The 23145-nt window shown below is 45.9% G+C and overlaps 1 protein-coding gene and 1 long non-coding RNA gene across 6 annotated transcripts in view; both read right to left on the bottom strand.

Annotated features, from left to right (window-relative positions):
* Window positions 1–274: 274 nt before the first annotated feature.
* Window positions 275–15101, bottom strand: LOC143825492 (uncharacterized). The gene is made up of 2 exons (XR_013226957.1): window positions 6847–15101; window positions 275–6728 (listed from the first exon to the last, which is right to left on the bottom strand). It is a non-coding gene; the product is annotated as an uncharacterized LOC143825492 (long non-coding RNA).
* Window positions 15102–15153: 52 nt separating this feature from the next.
* The window catches only part of AGAP1 (ArfGAP with GTPase domain, ankyrin repeat and PH domain 1), a 380857-nt gene continuing 372865 nt past the window's right edge, over window positions 15154–23145 (bottom strand). For all 5 annotated transcript variants that reach the window (XM_077313638.1, XM_077313646.1, XM_077313654.1 and 2 more), the window contains 2 exons: window positions 17104–17359; window positions 15154–16323 (listed from right to left, as the gene is read on the bottom strand). In XM_077313638.1, the coding sequence (XP_077169753.1) occupies window positions 16117–16323; window positions 17104–17359 (463 nt within the window). In that variant the 3' untranslated portion in view covers window positions 15154–16116. The remainder of the gene's footprint in view (window positions 16324–17103; window positions 17360–23145) is intronic.

Genomic DNA, 23145 nt, shown 5'->3' with positions numbered 1-23145 from the left:
ATCTCCAATTGCTTTCTCAGCCATGTGGGTTGGCTGGATGAAGTTCTAATACTAGACATCAACCCCGGCCCAATTCAGCTCCCGCCACAGTATTTTCCTTTAAAACCTCTGGGGGGAAACCATTTGTGGATTTTGCAAAATTTCATCTGGCTTGATTCTTATTGCACTTTTTTCTTCCCTTCTGGCTCACAAGGGCACAAAGACGACCTCATCTAGTAAAGAGGGGGAAACCCTCTTCCGTTACCGCGAAGGCAAGAACGAGAACAGAAAACAATTGTCCTTTCTCAAGTTTATTAGAAAGAGACCTATCCAATATAGCAGTCTCCCTCTGCCTTACTTTACAACATTTTTCTTTTAAAACTCAGAATACTGTACATCTGACACAAAAAGAGTCTAGGGTGGAAAAAGTGAGAGGGAAACGCAAGACAAACTGGCATACTTAATCAAACGAGATCATAGGAAACGACGAGTAAAGTATCAATGCTTTTTTTAATTACAGTACAAACAATATAAATAAGATTTCGCAGAGTTATTGTAAAAACAAAGTTTTTTTTCTGAATGAGGTAATATTAAAAAAACAACAACAACCTAAAAACGCATATTTAGTCTCCACACGGCTGTGTCATCATATACAGTATTTACAGGAACAACAAAAAAAAAGAAGAAGAAGAAGTCAGCCTTTGGCTAGAGATTTGCGGCCTGACATTCAACTGCGCCTCTCCTCCCATGGCAGTAAGAATTGCGCGACAGATACCAGAGACTGAGGAGGAACGGTTTGGGTAAATGGGACCCGACAACAACTGACGTGCTCTGAAATCTCGACAACCACAAGCGAATATTCGAACGGTGATCTCGTAGAACGAGATTCCGGCATCCTGGGTCATGGATGTTATAGGCCCCAGTGGGAGTTTCCATGGAGCCTGCAACGGAACTCCCCACACCGGTTTCAAGATGGTGACACGATCCTTCGAGCCAACTGCTGACATTGGCCAAGGACGCAAGCGTGTACTCAAGTCCCGCAGGCGCTGGGGTAGCCTGGGCCAGTGTCCAGAAAGCAGGTTCAAGCCTGCCTCCCGTACAAAGAAGCCACCAAACTCTCCGCTCCGGCAGCAAATTGGAACGTTGTAAAAAGCCCATGATTTATCCCAGCGGATTTATCCTGCTTTTCTGGCAATCATGTTTGGCAGTTGAAGAAGGAAAGGAAAAGGGGGGAAAAGGCAGACGCAAGAATCCAGGTGTGGCCTATCAGCTCAGCTTCCTCCTGCTTCTACAGGGCCTGGAGAGACGACCCGTCAGCCGAAGATGAATAAACAGAAAGGAATTTCCAAGCTGGCGATGGCAAAAAGCTTTATTCAGAACGAGTTCCCAGGCACAAAACCTCGTTTTCGTATTTTACTTCCTCAGTATCCTTGTTTCTGAATTGTTTTTTTTTTCAGGGATACAAACAAAGTCTTCAACCCACTACCTAATTCTTATATTTTATATACCTTACACTTTATATTTTAAGCCATATAATTTGGGTCGATTAGTATCAAAGGTCCATAAAGGTAACTTTTATAAGATAGTTTACTGAGGAAGTAAAATACGAAAACGAGGTTCTATACCTAGGAACTTGTTCGAAGTAAAATATGAAAACGAGGTTTTATACCTAGGAACTCGTTCTGAATAAAGCTTTTTGCCATCGCCAGCTTGGAAATTTCTTTCTGTCTATTCTACAGGGCCTGGAAGCAGAACTCTCAGGGGAAGGGACCTGAGAAGGCTTGAGTGTTGGAGCAGGCGGGGGAAACTGCATCTGCCTGGCCCTCCTGAAGGAAACTGGATGGGTGAGAATGGGAGGGAGGGGGCTGGCATACAAGGGGAGCCAGCATGGTGTAGTGGTTAAGAGCAGCAGCCTCTAATCTGGCAAACTGAATTTGATTCCCCAATCCTCCACATGCAGCCATCTGGGTAACCTTGGGCCAGTCACCGTTCTTTCAGAGATCTCTCAGTCTTACCTACCGCACAGGGTATCCATAGGGGGGAGAGGAAGGGAAAGTGATTGTAAGCCGCTTTGAGACTCCTTCGGTTAGTGAAAAGCGGGGTATAAAGACCAATTCTCCTTCGTCATGCAACAGGGGCGTCTGCAGGGGTCCTTGGCAAATGGAAAGGCATCTTTGGGATGCCCTAGCTGTGAAGATGGATTGCCCAGTTGGGATGGATATCCTTTGGCTCCTAGGACTGCCCCCTTTATCTACATGAGAAACTCTTCCAGAAGAAATGGAGGCCAGCCCTAGGACTTCAGAGGAATCAGCCAAATGACCGCTGCTGCTTGAGGCTTGGCCAAGCTTTGCTCTTTAAGGCCACTGCGCACTGGCTGTTTAATTTGGTCAATCCAGACTGAAAAAGATGCAAGTAGATAATGCAGCAAGGAAGACTTCAGGTACCCGGAAGTCCACTGTCTTCATACACCATTCCAACCTCATATTACGGTCACCCTCAAAGGCGAAAAGGATCTTCACAGCTGAGCAAACAAGAACGCATGAAGGATGAAGATGGGGAGGAGTTGGGAGAAGGATTCCTCCAATGGCCGCCACTCTCTGTGGTTTAAGCTCCCTGCTCCGAGTGTATCTTTCAGCGACGCTATATACAAATGCTATACAACTGGCAGTAAAACGGGCAGCACTCAAAATACCTGACTGAAGATGTGCAGTTTCTCATACCCAGAGGCAAAAGGTATCCACCTGGTCAAAACGCTTCAATGCTTAGAACCAGTGCTCGACTTCGACTTGAAATCTCACCTCTGCTCACCCTGAATGTCTTCTTTCTTCCGAGGACCACAGATTTGCTGCGATCCCTGAGCAGGTAATGCCCGACAGCTCAAGGGGAGCATGGAGAGGTTCCTGACCGTGATTATTATTATTATTAATGAAAGAAAGAAGTAACCACGCACTCACATTATTTTTCAGGGGATCCCTCCAGATGCTCAAAGCATTCTGTTTGATTTAGTGGGGAAGGACCCAGGAGAACACCTACCGAGCGCACCCTATGGTGTTTTCTTAAAAAACACCAATACCTTAATGTAGCCACAGAGGGATCCAATTTAGGGTTGGGTGCTTCGGTGTCCGAAGAGGCCGTTCGCGCCCGAAGCAGCCAGCGCTGCGGCGCGGGGGGAGGGGAGGCATGGGCTGGTGCTCGCGCCTCCCCCCCTTCCACGATGCTGGCTGCTTCGGGCGCGAATGGCCGCTTCAGACGCCGAAGCGCACCAACCCTAATCCAATTCAGACTGGAGCCACAGATTTCCCCAAGAAACCCTCTTCCCTCGTGCTTTCCCATGTGCAAGATGCCATCTTTGCAGACGTTAAAGGAGGCAAGTGGCAGCAGGCCTCTTAGAAGCATCGCTTTGGGAAAGAGGCAGACTCCAGAGCTCAAACCACAACTGGAGCCCTCCTGAGGCAGCGGCCTTCGAGTCAACGCAAATGGCACCAAGGGGCATTCCGTGCGTCTCCCATACCACAGCTAACCTGAGCCTATTCTGCACGCAATAGATAATGCACTTTCAAAGTAGATTTTCCTGTTCTGCACAGGAAAATCCAGCTGCCAAGGGACGTTGAAAGGGCATTATCCTACGTGTGTGGAATGGGCCCTGGTTTTTACAAACCTGCTCCTCAATGGGAACCCCTTACGTTCAGACATTTAAATAGAGGATGGCCAAACTGTGGCTCTCCAGATGTTCATGGACTACAACGAGCCGAAGCTCATGATGACTGTATTCCATGGACATCTGGAGAGTCACAGTTCAGACGCCACCGTCTATATCGTCCCCCCCCCTCGCTAAAAGCATGCAGAACCCACATTATCTGTGAAACTATTTACACCATTCCATTTATACTTTCAAAGACCCATCTTGCATACTTGGAGATTTGTGCATACAAATTTGGCATGGACAAGTTAATATACATATATATTATTATAATAACAATGTAGTCTAATCGACCCTTCTGCAGTAGAATTCCACAGGGAAAGTTGTGCCGTCTAAAATAAACGTCTCATGAACAGCAACCGTCGGTGCAAAACCCCCCCAGTGTTTTGTGTAACCATAAACACTCACAAACACTCTCGCCACATGTATGCCACCCCAGTTGTGCATCACTCTCCCGTTCTGTTCTGCAGAATATCGGAGCTTTCCAAAACTTGCTTTTCTCACAGGCCCACAACTTTTTGATACCTATTGCAATACAGAAAGCGGTTGAGATTTCCTCGGGAACTTTTAAAAGAGTAGCATTTGGGAGATGACTAAAACAGAGGTGGCACAGGAGGGCTGTGATTCAATCTCCCCAAAATTAGTGTCTTTACTTCAGAGTCACTGCAGGGGGCTGTCAATCTGATCCGAGAAGAGGCCCAAGGGTAATTAATGTATTGTCTTACACCGGGGGTAGTCAAACCGCGGCCCTCCAGATGTCCATGGACTACAAATCCCAAGAGCCCCTGCCAGCATTCGTTGGCAGGGGCTCACGGGAATTGTAGTCCATGGACATCTGGAGGGTTGCGGTTTGATTACCCCTGCCTTACACCTTCTCCCCGGTCTAGAGTGCCTCCGAATCTAAAAAGTCAATGGGTGCTAATTCTGTGTTCTCCCCAGGACTGTAATAGCAACGGGATTGGGGACAATTTCAATCTGGGAAAATGACGCAGAGGGGAAGGATTAATCTCCATGTCCCCCAGGATCTGTCCCCTGATAAAAACTGGTGCTTATTCTATGGCTGCTTTCAAGTAGAACGAAATCTCTCAGGGCAAACTCTCTCAACTTTTTTACCATTGACGCACCCCTGAAACATGCTTCAGGCTTTGAGAAACCCCAGAAGTGGCACGAACGTGTAGAATATGGTTGGGAAGCACAGATATGTATACACCCTCCTGGGGCTCCTTCCCTTCGCACCCCCGCCAGGCCCATCATTTCTTTTTTGGGGACTAGGGAGGTCAACGTGACCATGTATGGTCCCATCACCCGATAAATGTTTAACAAATTAAAAAATATACAAAAAAAATTAATTAATTCCCATACACTTGGGGAAACCCTTCCAGGCCCTTCTAGAAACCCCGGGTTTCATGAAACCCTGGTTGAGAAAGCCTGCCTTTAGGCCAGTGGTTCTCAACCTTCTTAATGCCACAAACCTTTAATACACAAACCTTGGGGTGACCCCCAACCATAAGATTATGCAAGTGTTCTTTCACAGAAATTACACCGAAACTGACCAACGGCGTGAAGATCCATTGTTCACGATTGTATATAAATTGGTTTTCTTCAGGGGTTTCTCAGTTCAGTTCTGCCTCTTGTCCCACCAGGCCCATCTCGCTCTTTCCCACTATTCCAGACACACGAACGCTCTATCTCGATCTACCCCGCAAGGCTGTTGTGTGGATGGTTCCCCCCCAGCCAAGCTGCTTGCCCTGCCGCGGCCCCCCGAAAGGGTCGTTCGACCCCCAAAGGGGTCTCGACCCCCAGGTTGAGAACCACTGCTGTAGGGGATTGTGCATTTCTGCTATTGGAAAATGAGTCCGTGACTAGGATACTTCCTAAACCTCATGAAGTTGTGTTGACACAGATTGTTTCCTTCCATTCCCGATACCTCAAAGACACAAACAGTAAAGCAAATCATTAGGCAAAAAAGTGTGTTAGACGTCCGATAAAAAACGGAGTGGAAGATATGGGAGTTATCGCTAATATACATGGCAATTTCACATTTTCGACTGGCCTGGACACTCTTAACCACTTGTCTTCAAAAAATCGAAATACAGCCTTTGCCCATGGGGAATTCCGGGAAAAGGTAATAATTAGGACTTCACCAGATTTAGATAAAAATCTGAGGGGACGTTCCCCTTTCACAGATTCTCAACATTCTCACACCCCACAGGAACCTATTCAGTCTTTAGGGGGCTCTGAAGGGTTCCCAATTTTGTTTTGGTTAGTTAATAAACTCCTAGTTTCCTGTGCACCTGGAGACTCCCTAGATCAGGGGTAGTCAACTTGTGGTCCTCCAGATGCCCATGGACTACAATTGCCATGAGCCCCTGCCAGCAAATGGGAATTGTAGTCCATGAACATCTAGAGGGCCACAGGTTAACTACCCCTGCCCTAGATGAAACAGAAACCCTTGTTTTTCCTTGGGATTGGTGTGGGCTAATTTCTTCTCCTTCATTCCCACCCTTTAAATGGCTCAGCCTTCGGATTGGGGTTTTGTTTTCAATATTCTGTGCATGCTGGAAAATACTTATCCTGAACCAAACATTTATGTTGTGTGCGTTTTTGGTGACCATATACGTTTTTCTTGTTTGCATATCTAGATTTCCCAGATAGACGGGGCCTTCCATATGGTCTCAGGGCAGTCTGTTTTTTGCTGCTTTCGTGACTATGACGAGAGCCAAGCCAACATGCCGTATAGTTCCATAGCTCGTCAGAGAGCTCCTCCACGTTGGCAGTGGGCCTGTAGCACCAGAGCCAGTTTAAAGATTTGCAGGACCCTAAAAGAGTACAATTACGGTGGGAGGAGCCAGACTGGGGGCAGAGGGGGCCCCCACAGGGGAAAGGGGTCCAAGGGTCCTTTAAGGACTCCAAGAGGAAAAAGGGGGGAAAGGGGAGAGAGGCCATGGCCTTGATCCATGTGTGTGTGTGTGGGAAAGCACCATGCAAGGCCCCTGGAAGTGCGGAGCTCACAGCACATGCTACATGCCCTACATCAGGGGTAGTCAACCTGTGGTCCTCCAGATGTTCATGGACTATAATTCCCATGAGCCCCTTCCAGCAAGCACTGGTGGGAATTGTAGTCCATGAGTATCTGGAGGACCACAGGTTGACTACCCCTGCCCTACCTGGATAAACTAGCCTGCTCCACATGCTGCATAATCAGGGCCGCATTTGACAGGTGGCCAGACGGGTCTCATTCCAATCCCATTCCCCCATGCTCTGCAGAAACGCCAGCATTAATTCTCGGAAGGGCATGCCTCCCAAAGAACTGGGGACCCAGCTGGGGCTCGTGGGATCGCTTGTCCCAAAAGTGCAGGCCGCACACATGTAAAAGCACTCTCCTACATGAAGAGGTTGACCACTGCCCCCTTTCTCACGAATGAGAAATAGGAGACGTGCACAAAACAAAACGGGTCAGCACTTCCAAACCTCTGCCACCCATAATCGATCATGGGAAACTGAACGCTGTATTTGACTCTTTCGAGGATCACGGGTTCTGGGAACTAAGGGACTTCCGCGAAAGTAAAAAATAAATATCCCGTCTTCGAAAATATCTATCTGCTCCTAAAATAGGGAGTGGTAAAGTGCTTGGAAAATATTGCAGGCCGTGGCAATGCCTTTGTCAGCATTCTCCCGTCACCTGATGAAAGGGACCCAAGTTTCCCGCAAGAGTCCTTTGCCATTCGGTGTGGTGTATAATGTGCAACCATGACTTCTGAGCACGAAGCCTTCAAGCAGATACATGGATGACCACCTCGCCCCTTTAGAACTCCTCATTCCATTAAGGCAGGGGTAGTCAAACTGCGGTCCTCCAGATGTCCATGGACTACAATTCCCAGGAGCCCCCTGCCAGCGAACGCTGGCAAGGGCTAATGGGAAATGTGGTCCATGGACATCTGGAGGGCCGCAGTTTGACTAATCCTTCATTAAGGTGAGGGCCACGGGAAGCCTTTGAGATAGATCTGAACTGGTAAAGCAAACAAATACGAATATTCGGGTTGCAACTTTGAAGCACAGAAGCACTCGGCAGCTTTCCTGTCGTTTAAAATAAAAACCGAATATCAACATTAACAATGATCATCACAGACTTGGTGCGCTTTAGCTTTATAAAAAAAGTTCTCGCCTAGTGTGCTACTCAGAGGTCTAGGGCTACAACAGCATTGCATAGGTCAACGATGCCTGACTACGTATCTTACTCAGGTTGATGGAAAACTGAGGTTCACGATTCCAAAACCCGTTATCTTGGACTTCTGGAGCAAAGGACAGATGGCTTCTCTACCCATCTCCCTTCCACTGAAAGAAATAAAATGGTAGGGAGGTATAAAGGGGAAGATGTTTTATAATTACATCAGACCAGTGGAATGAAAACCCCTTTTTTCATAAACATATGACGGGTCATATATTCATCCCACCCACATACTAGCCAGGGTCGGCTGGTTATGGGAGACATTAGTTATGGGTTCCACTAATGTAAGGGTGGCCACAAGGTGGCTCTCCAGATGCCCCTGCACTACAATTACCACGAGCCCCCACCATGCTGGTGTGTGTGGGGCTCATGGTAATTGTTGTCCATGGTTAAGTGGAGCCACAGTTTAGCCAACCCTCTACTAATGAAATGTGTGCTTGGTATTATATCCGTATTTCACTTTTTGAATTGCTTTCAATGGGCCAAAGCAAACTAGCCACTAAAAAGGAGATAAACCGATATAGCTCTGGTCCCACCTACACAACACAGCTGAGAATGTACATCTAGGGGGGAGATCCTGAAACACCAGGCATCGGCAATCTTTCTGTCATCCTCCTTCCATTTCACAGCCTCCCTTTCCCCTTCATTGGGGCACCCCTCAATAGCAGTCTGAGCCAGTGGCTCGATTAGAGCAAGGAGCAAGGCTGATGAGGCAGCGATACGTATATTACTAATTCGACAGCAACCTGCCTTCATTAGCAGTTCCTGGCAGTGCTCCTCGATTCCGCCAGACCAGTTTAAATTGGATCTAAAATTGCAAGATGTATGAAAGGGAAGCCGACTAAAATATGGTCCCATGATCCCGGACGAAGGATGCTCTGAACACCTACAAAGCCCACATCGGCTTGTATTCAACAGGGACGACTGCAGAAGTGCTGGGCCCTGAAAGGCAAGGGTTCCGAATTCTTGCTCAACACAGATGGGGCTGTTTTGGAATACCCTGTTCTGGTTATTTCCTGCTTGTTATTTATAGAAGGGTTGTTTTGCACATGTGAAGCTTATGCATGGAAAGAAGAAGGAGGCAGCATGGCACACCCCAATATCTTCCCATCCAAGAAGCTAAGCAGGGTAGGTCCTGGGATGGGAGACCACCAAGGAAGACTCTGCAGAGGAAGGAGATGGCTTTTTCATTTGCCTTGAAAGCCCATTGCTGGAGTCGCCATTGTTTGGTTGCAACTTGACCACGCTTGGACGTCTATTTGGGGAGGGAGAGCAATGTGCTCTAGCCTGATCTTATTGGCCCTTGGAAGCTAAGCAAGAATTGCATTTGGACAGGAGCCCACCATGGAAGGCTCTGCAGAGGAAGGCCATGGCAAACCCGCCTCTACTTCTCACCTCGTTGCCCAAGGCCCTTGCTGGAGTGGTCATGTCGGCTGTGACTTGGCGGTACTTCCACATGTATACTGTCCGTCTACTCATGCTGGGGAAGAGCGTGAAATGGAGAAAGAGTATGCACACCACACCTCCAACCAGGAGCAGCTGGCAGGAGGAAATTGACTTGCTCAGAGCTGGGCCCATTCCGCACACATAGGATAATGCACTTTCAGTGTGCTTTGGCAGCTGGATTTTCCTATGTGGAACAGGAAAATCTACTTCTAAAGTGCATTGAAAGTGCATTATCTATTGTGTGCGGAATAGGCCCTGCTCTGGGTGGGGGAATAAAGGTTGCTTGTGCCTATTGCAGTGAATATTACCTAACAGCAGGCAGAGAAGGAGTGCTGATTGCCCAGCAATTGGCAGGGCTCCACAGCGTGCCTTGCTCAAGGCCTAATTGCTCACTTGTCTGCCTCTGTGCTCCAGACACCACTGGGAAGATACATGGCAGCGATATGAGTCCACATGCTACTCGGTGCAGCGGGAGCAAACAGGCTCTCTGTGTATGTTCCCATGAGTGCGATGTTGAGGAAGAGAGAACTGGGACTTGTCTGGAATGTGTGTGCCCCACTGTGAGACTGATGAGCAGAAAGCTCATTGTTTCCTTCATGCTTAATTCCTTCACCATAAAACACACATGGACTGTGTGAACTGACCGACTGTTTGGCTTGGCTCAGTTTTTCTGCCATGGATTCACTTATTGCCTTTGGGGTAAGTCACAGCCACTGCGTTCATCATTCTTCAGATAGGCAAATTCTGCTTCAAATGCTTACTTTCTGACCACATAATATATAGGACGACCTTGAAATCTGGGGTATGGCTCACATTTCTGAACTGTCTTCTCGGCTTTATCTGTAGCTTATAGTGTACTTTCTGACTGGCATGGCTGCAGTCCAAGCTGCCTGTCTGTGGGGGGTCCAGATGTGTGTGGGGGTACTGATTGAAAGCACATGAAACAGCTGTATACTAGCCAATAATATCAGCCAATAATTAGTCCTGTATGCAGTAAATGCTCAGGGGAAACTCAAGTCCCAGTGAGATATCAGAGATGAAGGCATCAACATTCAATGGTTACTATATTACCAATCAGTTTTAAGAGTAAAGAAGATCATCAACGTAGAAGGTGGAGCTCTAAGAGAGATGGCTGAGTTCAAACAGCTGATTACGAAACTAAAAGATAGTTATCATGATGGATATACAAGTTATGACTTCAGTTTGAAACAGAAGCAGAAAAAGTGAGGAAAATATATGATTAAATGGATGCAGAATTTTAGAGAGCAAATACATGTGCACCAATGATAATGGTTAAGGGAGAAAGAAATTCACAGCCAATCAGATGTTAAGAGAAAATTGGTATAAAATATATTTCAGATGGTATATTACTCCAAAGGATATTGAAATAGTAGCTAAAAACAACAAAGGGAAATGTTGGACATGTCTACAGACAGAATCATTTACCATATGTGGTGGACTTGTAAAAAAGCTAGAGAGATATTAGAAGGGGGAAAATGCAGAATATATTAAAATTTAAATTCTCTCTGGAAGCTAAAAATATGCTCTTAGGAATCTTCCCTAACAAATTACCAAAGGTTTTAGAAGATATATTTGAATATATGGTGACAGTGGCTCGAAGCATTTATGCACAAATTGGAAAATAGATACCTGTCCAAGATTAGAAGGATGGGAAAATAAACTTGCCAACTATGTAGTAATGGCAAAATTAACAACCTATCAGATAAATGTATTACAGTGCAAAAGTAGTATGAGAGCAAGTTTTGAATATAAAGGTGTAAAGAAGTGGATTTTAAACAAAAAAATATCCTTTATTTTTGTGCTATATAATAGATTTTCTTTTAAACCTGGATATATTAAAAGCCATAGCTAGTAAATTGAAATGATGAAATTATGTAACATAGAAAATTATGTAGTAATGATGAAATTAATAATATAGTTGGAGAAAACATCAGTTATGAAATTTTAAAATTAAATTTTGGAAGGAAGGACTATAGCATCTTATCGAAATTATAATGAAGTGGATGTTGGGGGAAAATATTTTCTGCTCCATACACTCAGTAATATATAATAATTATTGATATATATAATCTTGTTATATAATCCCTCTTTTTCTTTAGCATCCCTCTTATCTTGTTCTTTGAAATAAAAATATCACAATTAATAATAATAATAATTAGCCCTGTATGCAATGGAGACATTCATCATAGGAGTCAGGAATTCGGAGGAAGTTGTTAGATAAAATTCCAAGAAAAACCTTCCTCTCCGGATGACCACTGCCGTGATCTTGAATTGATGGGATTAAAACAATGTGTCAAGTAGTGAACTGGCTGAGTTCTGTAAAAGAAAGTGTGGCTTACAAAGGAAAAAATATATATAAGTGGCATGCTTATTCTGAAAATCTGACTCCCCTACGCTTTACTTAACTGGAGGTATGGAGTAGTTTCAGGAACTTACTCATTTATTTCCCTAACTGTTTGTGCCAACAGTTCCTCGGTGTTAATTGTAATAAATTCTTAATGGACATCTGAGAAATTTATGAATGATGGAGAATGCTGAGAAAATATAAATAATGCAAATGCAGTATTTCTTTTAATCCTGGGGATAAAAAAGAACTAGGCAGTGTTCATAGAAGGGCATAACTCTGCTCAGGGTAGCACTGTTAGATTGGTGTTTTTAAATGCCAAAAGAAACATTAATTAGTATGTCAGTCAGTCTTTCTCGACTTTTTTACCACGGAGAAACCCCTAAAACATTCTTCAGGTTTCGAGAAACCCCAGAAGTGGCGTGATCATGCAGAATATGGTCGGGAAGCAGAGCTGTGGACACGCCCACCCGGGGCTCCTCCCTTTTGCACCCGTTTCAGACCCATCACCCCTTTCAGAAGGGTGATAGGGCACCTGATAATTGTTTAACATATTTTAAATATATATATAAATAAATCGCCACCCATTCAGGAAACCTTTCCAGGGCTGTCAAGAAAACCCAGGGTTTCACAAAACCCTGGACGAGACAGCCTGATGTATGTTGATTCTAACCCTAAGGGTGAGGGGAAGGGCTATGGCCTAGTGGTAGAAAATCTGTTTGGCATGCTGAAGGTCCCAGGTTCAATCCCCTCCATCTCCAGCCAAAAGGATCAATTAGTAGGCAAAATAAAAGACCTTAGCCTGAGACTCTGCTGCCAGCCTGACTGTATTTGTAGCTGTATTATAGAACCAGATGTATGTGCTATACCAGGGGTCGTCAACCTGTGGTTCTCCAGATGTTCATGGACTACAATTCCCACAAGCCCCTGCCAGCAAACGCTGGCAGGAGCTCATGGGAATTGTAGTCCATGAACATCTGAAGGACCACAGGTTGACTACCCCTGTGCTATACGATACAAAGGGTACCAAAGATCAAGACATGAAGTGGCGATTATATAACTTTCCACTGTTTGGCGAAGATCAAAATCTACGCAATATGTCTGCAGAACCTTATAGCTTTTCACACAACTTTGAGCGACCCATATGGGCAAGTGCTGTGCAACCTCGGAAGTAGCAGTTTATATCACTCTCGCTCATTAAGATATCTGTTGACATCTTACTTTGGGTGTACATCCCCATGGGGAGTGCCAAGGAGGACGCAGTGGTTACAAACAGCATAAAGAACATGTCGGTGGTAAGATATAACTGCTCAAATATCTCCAGAACACTCCAGAACAAGTCAACTGCTCCTTCTCTCTGAAAGGATGCTACAATGTGGGAGGAACTCAGAAGATACCCCGTCAGGAGAGACCCCTCTAGAAGCAGATACCCCAAGACTGCTCAACTATTCCACAACGTAACAGAGCTTGGACACAGCCTAGGAAAGCGCTGTCAGACCAAGCGACTATGCTAACAACTTAGCTACTCAACAATGGAAGGCTTGTGGAATCGGGTCACATTTCTCTACGACCCCCTCAAGTATATCACTACCATAAATAGTCTTCAAAACCAGTAAGATTTTGGAGTTTTACAAAGGACTTACATAAATATGGCGGGACGTAGCCTGGAGTACCTCATGCTACGGTGTGAAAGAAAGCATAACGTAGTTAAAGGCTTGTTAGTGTTTGGAAATATTGCTGGTTTTCAAAAAGGGTGATGCAGCTGTGATGGGGAAGGCCAACTGCAGACGGCCATGTCACTCACCACAGCTCAGGCCAACATGAAACGAGTTCTTGCCCGGCTGCAGGGGCTTCAATGAAATTACGTCTGACGGCACCCCAAACAGTCAAGAAGAAGGTGCTTGGCTCACTCTAAGAGACCTTAAGCCTTACTGTGATGACTTGCCAAGATGGAAAAAGTCAAGAGTATGTCTGGACAAATTCACTATTCCTCCCCCCATCCCAAAAGTGGGACATCTCAGGCTCAGCGGTCCAACAGAAATGGCGACGGGGCCACTAATGCATAAAAAGGACGCTGGCTACCATCAAAGAAGAAGCTTCAAAATCTTCAAAGCCACAAATGAAAACCCATGTTGTCAAATTACCAGGAAAAGGGGAAGGGTCTCTCCACGTCCTTGAAATGCTAACAGAGCCAATAAATACGTGCAAAGATAAGCACAGGAAAATCCGATCAGCTGATGGAGTTTTGCCCTTGAGATTTCTCTGTCTTGGCAGGTACCCCAGGTGATACCCCTTTCTCGTGTGACCCGAAGAACACCTCAAAAGTTGTATTTCCAGTCTTCTCTTTAATTCCATGCTTTGTCCCCCATCCCCTTCCCCCCCCAGGTTTATTTTTCCTTCATGAGAAATGCATAGCCCTTAGTAATAACAAAGACGTAGGGCTGTTCAAGGCAGGCAGATAGAAAAATCCTTGTTTTGCTTGCATCTAATTTGCTAAAATAATTTTCAGCCGGTATCTATTTGAGCTCAGTTTTTTTCTTTTTAAAGATATTCCTCCGTTGCAACGTGCCCCTTCCCTCCCGGCTGTGACCTGTGGTCTGGAATTAAAGACGCAGATGGCAAAGGAAACTATTTCTGTGCTACCAAAATATTGAAGCTGTGAGCGGCATTCGAAATAAAGTCCCAAAGCCCTTTTTGGCAGTCGGCTCATTCCACAAAGATCCACAAAGAGCCACAGCCACGAAGAGGAGGAAACCTCGGGTTAAAAATCGGAAATCAAACAAGCCCACCCCCAACACCCTGATTCTTATGTGCAATGCCCAGTACCATTCACAGCAGCATCCCAAAACTTCACGATAAAAGATGTTTGTGCTTCTGGAAGACAATGGCCCATGCTCCCAAACCATATTTCCTTGCCCTGTAAACATGTGCCAACGTTTTTTTTTTAGTCAGATATGCTCTTCATCAAAGGGATAAAAATCTATTTCTCTAGTGGGAATGTTTTCATGTTCTGTCACTTTGATCTGTGATCCCTTAGATCCTAACTACCTGCACATTATTTCACATCAATTACAGTTTATAAATTAACAAAAGTTGTATTTGCCTTACAAAAAAAAAAATCAATACATATTTATGAACATTTTAAAAATTCCAATAGATTTTTTCCCCCCACATACATATAACCTAAAGACACAATACAAAAAAATCAGTATAAGTTAGGCGACGCGCCACACGGATGACCAAAAACGAAACATTTTTTCTCAACCTTGGCGAAAACGACCGGATGTTATTTCCCGTGACCCAAAAGAGACTCCCCCCAAACCACATTTTATGCAATTCTTTTCAGAAATGGCATATTTTTTGTGTGCCTTTGCTGTATTCATTATTCCTTCCCCCCCCCCACCTCAAAGCTATTCTTATTTATTTCCCCCCCCCCTCCAATCTTGTTTTTACATCGAGGAAGGCTACAGTCAAATAATAGTCAAGCAACTGATTTCCTCTCTTTGGACTGAAAAATTAAACAGATACTAAATTATGACAGTGAATTTAGAAAGGAGGACTCCGAGGGCTTGAAAGAACATGTCTGGGATAATCTGATGCTTCTAAGAATATTGCAATCACATCGAAGCAATCACCGAAGCGTGGCGTGTAACTACCTCCTCAGCTAATATGCTTTTTTCTCCGTGATGACTAATCATGTTCTATTAAACAGCAGTAATGCTGGAAGAACTCAACTATAGATGGGTAATGAAGCCAGTATTCTCCCCGGACAGATTAGCTACAACTGATTTGACACATACCATCATAGGCGCTTCAAACCTGACAAACTCTGTGCTTGCTCCTGATTTATGCCGCCATGCTCTTCGGCAAAAGAGAATGAAATCCAAGCGGTTCAGTTTGGTAGAGGTGAAATGTACCGATGTGCTTAACTGTCAGTTATGAAAAGTTACAATTTCTGGTCTCTCTCTCTCGCTCTCTCTTTTTTTTTGCTTCTGCCCGCCGTTCCCGGCCAGTGACTCTCATGCAATGCTGGCCGGAGGACCTTGCCGGCAGACGTCCAGTCCAACTCGGCCGTGTGCTATCATTAGTGACTCCGTGATGTCTCTTTGTCTTGCCCACCCCCTTTTTACCATTTCATCAGTCAAGATCTTTTTATTAAAACAAATGGTTTCTTGCAATCCTCTTTTCTCCTTCTGGTCTCTCTCTCTTTCTCTCTCTCTCTCTCTCTCTCTCTTTTTTTTTTTACAGGATCCCGGCAATTTGTTTCCCCCTGGAGAAAGTCGAGGACTGGAGAGGAAAGGAGAAGGCATATTTTACAGACTCACAGAACCTCAGCTGTGAAGGTTATGCATAATCGGAAGGCTGTGAGCGATGCCACAAAAACGAGCATCGGCTTCTTCAGATGATGGAGGGCATTCGGGTCGTGCTGCTGTTGTTCCTGTTCGTGTTCTTCCTGGACAGATTTGGGGTGGCCATGAGGACAAAGCGCTCATCTGGACAGCCGTACTGCAGGAGGATGTCCACGCATTCTTGGCTGGAGGCCTGCCGGGCGTAGGCCAGGGCTCCGTTGCCGTGGGCATCGCGGGCCATGACATCGACACCGTACTGCGGGAAAGAACACACAACGTAGCTCACTCTGCCCTCATTGATGACCAGGAATACGCAGAATAAAATCAAGGGAAAATAGAGACCTACGAGATGAAGCTGGGGGACATTATGCACGCACCTCGCTCTGAGCTCTAGCATCGGAGTGGCTCAATTACAGATCTGTTTGCTGACCCTCCCCCAGTCCCTTCGAAGTGCCACCTGAGTCCCAGCACGGTCATCTCAAAGGCCCCCAGAGGTCTAAGGTCTTTCCTTTACAAGAACGCTTAAGAGCCGACAGAGCTGATAAGCCTTTTGGATCAGGTTAGAAAGTGGAAATTTATTTGGGGTTGAAGGCAAGCCCAGTTGGCAGAGACAATCATTTTCAGAACTGTCCTCAGTTTCTAAAAAAGACCCACAAACTAGTATCAGAGAGCGGCTACACAGCACAACGATCATCAGTCCAAGGCAACCTTTTGACTATGGAAGAACCCCTGAAGTATTTTCCAGGTTTTGAGGAACCCTGGAGGTGGTGACGTGCTTGTTTAGAGAAGGGGGCACGGACGTGAGAGGCGGGAGCAATTGTTTACTGTTTCCATTGTGGAGAAAGAGACTAGGCCTGTAGAACGGCAGGGGAAGAGGGCTCCAGGGACGTCTAGTGATGTCAGCGGCCATATGAACTTCTGGGAAAGGCCGTATTACCCCGGGGAGCTCTTGTGTAACCCCAGGGTTCCCTGGAACCCTTGGCTGGGAATCCCTGGTCTAGGGCAACGTGACCCAATCCGCAGAGTGGGGACTTACCCAGATCAAGAGCTGCACCAGCACGACGTTTCCTTTCCTGCAAGCCAAATGTAAAGACGAACGCCCATCCCCGTCTCCGCAGGTCTCATTCACTTCTTCTCGTGACCCGTGTGCCAGAAGAAGGATGACCGTCCGCAAGTCCTCCTCCGCCGTCGCCCGTAGCAAGTGCTGGCCCAAGGAAAGCTCTAAGCATGGCAGCGGAGCAAGGAAAAGCTTCTGCTCGTATTTCGCCCGGATCCAGTGCTCTTTTTCTTCCCTAGAGAAGCAAACACAGTGATCATTCGGGGCTAGTCTAGTCATCTTTATGCTGGTGATCTGAAACATGGGAACAAACTGGCTCTGCAAATTATTTGGGCTACTAAACATCACATGGGCAAGACCAGAAAGAGAACATTTTTAATGTTAGTATATATATTTTAAAGGAACGTTTTGCTTCACGGTGGCCATTACTATCAGAATGCTATCTGAAGTTGGTAAAATGGGAGGTCAACAATGTGGAACCTGAGGGAATGTACCGTTTTTCCATGACATTTGGTACACAAGGGGAGTAGATGCTACCACAGCAGTGTAGGTTGACGATGCAAAGAGATGAGACCACGAACACGGGCCATGCGTGGCTCGCCAGCAACAGCCGTCTCTGCACACCTCATCAGAAACAGCCGTCTCTGCGCACCCGCCATGGAAGCAGTAAATTTTACAAATGTTCTCCTATAAATTGTTCTCCCCGGATATGAAAAACTGACACGGCAAAGTGGACGCAGGTGACCGAGTCATGATATATACATTTATGCAATAAAACAAAGCACTATGCAGTAATATAATTGGAGCAGGAGGGGAGAACAGCATCTAGATTTTACTGGGTGTACAGTGGTGAAGTGGTAGTTGCTGACCTGTGGCACAAAGAAACTCGCCCGTGATGGTCTACTCTGTGCATAGAGTTTCCCATCTCATAGCCGCAATGAGTATCCTTGTAGAGAAAAAAATGACTCGTAAAGCTGCACTGATGGTGCAGCTGAAAGGAAGGAGCTCTCTTGACGGATCAGAAAACCTTTCTTTTGAAAGAGCTGGTGTTAGTACAGTGCAGCCTTTCTTGACTTTTTTTCTCGACTGAGAACCCCCTAAAACATTCTTTGGGCTTTGAGAAACCCTGGAAGTGGCGCAATCAGGTAGACCAGTGGTCCCCAACCTTTTTATCACCAGGGCCCGGTCTACGCTTGACAATTTTACTGAGGCCTGGTGGAGGGGTAGTCTTTTGCCGAGGGACGTCGCCGCTGCCTGAGCCCCTGTTCCACTTGCTTTCCTGCCAGTGACCCTGACTTCCCTGAGGAGGGGGGAACTGCCAGCAGCAGCTGCCACACCAAGGGGGAGCCCCAGCCATGGCGGCCACTGGAGAGCACCAAAGGTGAGCCGGCGGCAGAGTGGCAGGGCAGCCTCCGAGGCAGCAGCCAGGGAGGAGGATGAGGAGGAGCTGCGGCCCAGTACCGACTGATCCATGGACCAGTACCGGTCCCCGGCCTGGGGGTTGGGGACCACTGATGTAGACTATGGTTGGGAAACCTAGCCGTGGTCACGCCCACCCGGGGTCCCTCCCCTTCCCACCCCCTCCAGGTCCAACATTGGCCATTTGGGGGGGGGCAGGTGGGTCTACATGACCATATATGGTCATATCACCCGATAACTCTTTAACAAATTTAAAAAAATATATAAAATTAATTAACTCCCACCCATTCCGGAAACCCTTCCAGGGTCATCAAGAATCCCCAGAGTTTCATGAAGCCCTGCTTGAGAAAGCCTGTTAGAGTGACTCGGACCTGGGAGAAACCCTCAGTCAACTGCAGGACTCGCCAGGCGACTTTGGGCCAGGCACTCTGTCTCAGCCTGACCTGCCTCACAGGATTGTTTTGAGGAGAAAAAGGAGGAGGGGACAATTATGCAGGCTGCCTTGAACTTGGTAAAGGTAGAATGGGATAAAAATGTGATGGGTAGACTTTGGAAAGGGCATGCTGGCAGGGGCTCATGAGAATTGCAGTCCAGGGACACCTGGAGAGGCACAGTTTGGCCACCCCTGGTATAAGGAATCTTGGAAGCTACTGAGATCGCTTTGAGTCAAATGCGAATTGACAGCATGTATGTACATATGCTTCTGAAAGAGCCCTGATATTACTGAAGAAGAAGAAGAGTTGGTTCTTATATGCCGCTTTTATCTACCCGAAGGAGTCTCAAAGCGGCTTACATTCACCTTCCCTTCCTCTCCCAACAACAGACACCCTGTGAGGGAGGTGAGGCTGAGAGAACCCTGATATTACTGAAGAAGAAGAGTTGGTTCTTATATGCCGCTTTTCTCTACCCGAAGGAGTCTCAAAGCGGTTTACATTCACCTTCCCTTTCCTCTCCCCACAACAGACACCCTGTGATGTAGGTGAGGCTGAGAGAACCCTGATATTACTGAAGAAAAAGAAGAGTTGGTTCTTATATGCCGCTTTTCTCTACCCGAAGGAGTCTCAAAGCGGTTTACATTCACCTTCCCTTTCCTCTCCCCACAACAGACACCCTGTGAGGTAGGTGAGGCTGAGAGAGCCCTGATATTACTGCTCGGTCAGAACAGCTTTATCAGTGCTGTGGCGAGCCCAAGGTTACCCAGCTGGCTGCATATGGGGGAGAACAGAATAAACCCGGCTCCGCAGTTTAGATGTCCGCACTCCTAACCACTACACCAATGCTTAAACTACAAGGCTTTAGGATGCTTTGGGCTGACCCTGCGTTGAGCAGGGGGTTGGACTAGATGGCCTGTATGGCCCCTTCCAACTCTATGATTCTAAGGCAATAAATGTGATCTGTTTCCCCAACACCAAGACCTACATGCTGCATTTAAAAGAGGGGAGAAAGGACACTTTCAGAAGTGATTTCGGGTTAACTGAAAGCATATAGCTAAAGAAGATCTCTAAAAAAAAGTGGACATTTCATTTCTCTTTCATGGAACTGATGAACAAGTATAATGTCGCCGTATTCTCAATGAATATCCATATTTCTGTCTCAATTTCAGACATTCCATTGTGAAGCTCAATGCATCTCATATGAAGAGTTATGAGTTAATACATGTTAGTTGAACCTGTTATTTGAACAGGTCATCCAGCACAAGCCGTCTAAAATGAAACAAACAATTTGTACATAGTAATAGTTCTGATGACCGTCTCACAATCTTCCATAAGGAGCCTACTCCAAGGGATGCTTGCAGCACATTGACCGGGGTAAGTTTACTTTGGAAGATGTCCTTGCCCAGTCAATCATTGTGGCAACATCTTCAAACAGAGAGATACTGACGGAGGAAGTGTGGTAATGCTCAGGGCTTACTCCTTCAAGCACAAAAAAGAAACGGGCCTTTTGAGGTTTGTCAGCAATGCTTAATCTATTCCCAAGCAATGTAGTGTCAGGTTAACTTTAATCTGTTTTCAAATGCTTATGTAAACAAGGTCCTTTACAAAGCAAATCGGGATTAGTTTTGCATCACTTCCTGGCGAGAGGAGCGTGACCTTAGCATAACCTTTCTGGATACTTTTATATACAGATCTCGGCACCATCAAGTCCTTCCGCAAAACTGAACCGTAAACAAGGAAGGACGTTCATACTCAGCAAAACTAGACTTTTTGGAGGCGTGAATATAATGCAAAAGATGGCCAAAAGTTGGGATAGTTGGGAAAACTTTGTTTTCAAAAGCCTGAGAGACACACTATGAGAACAATGTGGCATGGCAAAATTTGAGTCCAGCGGCACCTTTAAGACCAACAAAGTTTTAATCAAGATGTGAACTTTCATGTGCAGGCGCACTTACAATGCAACAGGAACCGTAAGAGTAGAGATATAAGGGGAGAATAAATTAGTCGATAAAGCTAGTGGCGGTGACAGCATTCCAGCTGAACTATTCAAAATCTTAAAAGACGATGCAGTAAAAGTGCTACACTCAATATGCCAGCAAATTTGGAAAACTCAACAATGGCCACAGGATTGGAAAAGGTCAATTTGCATTCCAATCCCAAAGAAGGGCAATGCCAAAGAATGTTCAAACTACTGCACCATTGCACTCATTTCTCATGCTAGCAAAGTTATGCTCAAAATTTTACAAGCTAGGGTCCAGCAATATGTGGACCAAGAACTTCCAGAAGTACAGGCAGGATTTCGAAGAGGCAGAGGAACTAGAGATCAAATTGCCAACATACACTGGATCATGGAGAAAGCTAGGGAGTTCCAGAAGCACATCTACTTCTGCTTTATTGACTATGCTAAAGCCTTTGATTGTGTGGAGCACAACAAATTGTGGCAAGTTCTTAAAGAGATGGGAATACCAAAGCATCTTTTGTCTCTTGAGAAACTTATATGCAGGTCAAGAAGCAACAGTGAGAACCGGGCATGGAATCACTGATTGGTTCAAAATTGAGAAAGGAGTTCGGCAAGGCTGTATACTGTCGCCTTGCCTATTTAACTTGTATGCGGAGCACATCATGAGAAAGGCGTGATTAGAGGAATCACAAATTGGGATCAAGATTGCAGGGAGAAATATCAACAACCTCAGATATGCAGATGATACCACTCTAATGGCAGAAAGCGAGGAGGAACTAAAGAGCCTGTTGATGCGGGTGAAGGAGGAGAGTGCAAAAGTTGGCTTGAAACTCAACATCAAGAAAACAAAGATCATGGCATCCGGCCCTCTTAATTCCTGGCAAATAGATGGGGAAGAAATGGAGATAGTGACAGATTTTATTTTCCTGGGCTCCAAGATCACTGCAGATGGGGACTGCAGCAAAGAAATTAAAAGACGCTTGCTCCTGGGGAAGAAAGCTATGACAAATCTAGACAGCATCCTAAAAAACAGAGATATCACCCTGCCAACAAAGGTGCGTTTAGTCAAGGCTATGGTATTCCCAGTTGCAATGTATGGCTGCGAAAGTTGCACCATAAGGAAGGTAAAGGTAAAGGTAAAGGTATCCCCTGTGCAAGCACCGAGTCATGTCTGACCCTTGGGGTGACGCCCTCTAGCGTTATCATGGCAGACTCAATACGGGGTGGTTTGCCAGTGCCTTCCCCAGTCATTACTGTTTACCCCCCAGCAAGCTGGGTACTCATTTTACCGACCTCGGAAGGATGGAAGGCTGAGTCAACCTGGAGCCGGCTGCTGGGATCGAACTCCCAGCCTCATGGGCAAAGCTTTCAGACGGCTGCCTTACCACTCTGTGCCACAAGAGGCCCCTTGCCTTCCATAAGGAAGACCAAGCGTCAAAGAATTGAGGCTTTTGAACTCTGGTGCTGGAGAAGACTCTTGCGAATCCCTTGGACTGCAAGGCGAATAAACTGGTCAGTCCTAGAGGAGATCAGCCCTGACTGCTCCTTAGAAGGCCAGATCCTGAAGATGAAACTCAAATACTTTGGCCACCTCATGAGAAGGAAGGACTCCCTGGAGAAGAGCCTAATGATGGGAGCAATTGAGGGCAAAAGAAGAAGGGGGCGACAGAGAATGAGGTGGCTGGATGTAGACATTGAAGCAGTCGGTGCAATCTTAAATTGACTCCGGGGAATGGTAGAGGACAGGAAGGCCTGGAGGATCATTGTCCATGGGGTCACGATGGGTCGGACACGACTTCACACCGAACAACAACAACAAAATTAGTCGTAAATTAGTAAACAGCATCATGGTTCCTTACTAGAATACCCAATCGGTCCTTGGGAATTATCCGATCTTTGTTATGATGCTGCATGTTTGTGGACCTCTTCATGATCCTCCATCTCCGATATTCAAATGCATACATGATTCACAAGGGAATTATTTGAAGGCGAAAAGGACAGAAACTGATGCAGAGTGCGCAAGCAGAAAACGGAACACTGAAATGAGAGTAGATGTATAAAGAAATGTTCAAGATGGAGGTTTCTCAAGGGTCCATACTAGGATGGCCAGCTCTAGGTTGAGAAATACCTGGAGATTTTGGGGGTGGAATCTAGTTTGGGAAGGGGTGTATGATTGAGAAGGTTATATATTCAGTAGGGTCTATGGCA

The sequence above is a fragment of the Paroedura picta genome, chromosome 1 (genome assembly GCF_049243985.1).
Source record: "Paroedura picta isolate Pp20150507F chromosome 1, Ppicta_v3.0, whole genome shotgun sequence".
NCBI classification, from domain to species: Eukaryota; Metazoa; Chordata; class Lepidosauria; order Squamata; family Gekkonidae; genus Paroedura; species Paroedura picta.
The sequence above is the reverse complement of the archived record's forward strand: the minus strand, read 5'-3'. Positions and strand labels throughout refer to the sequence as shown.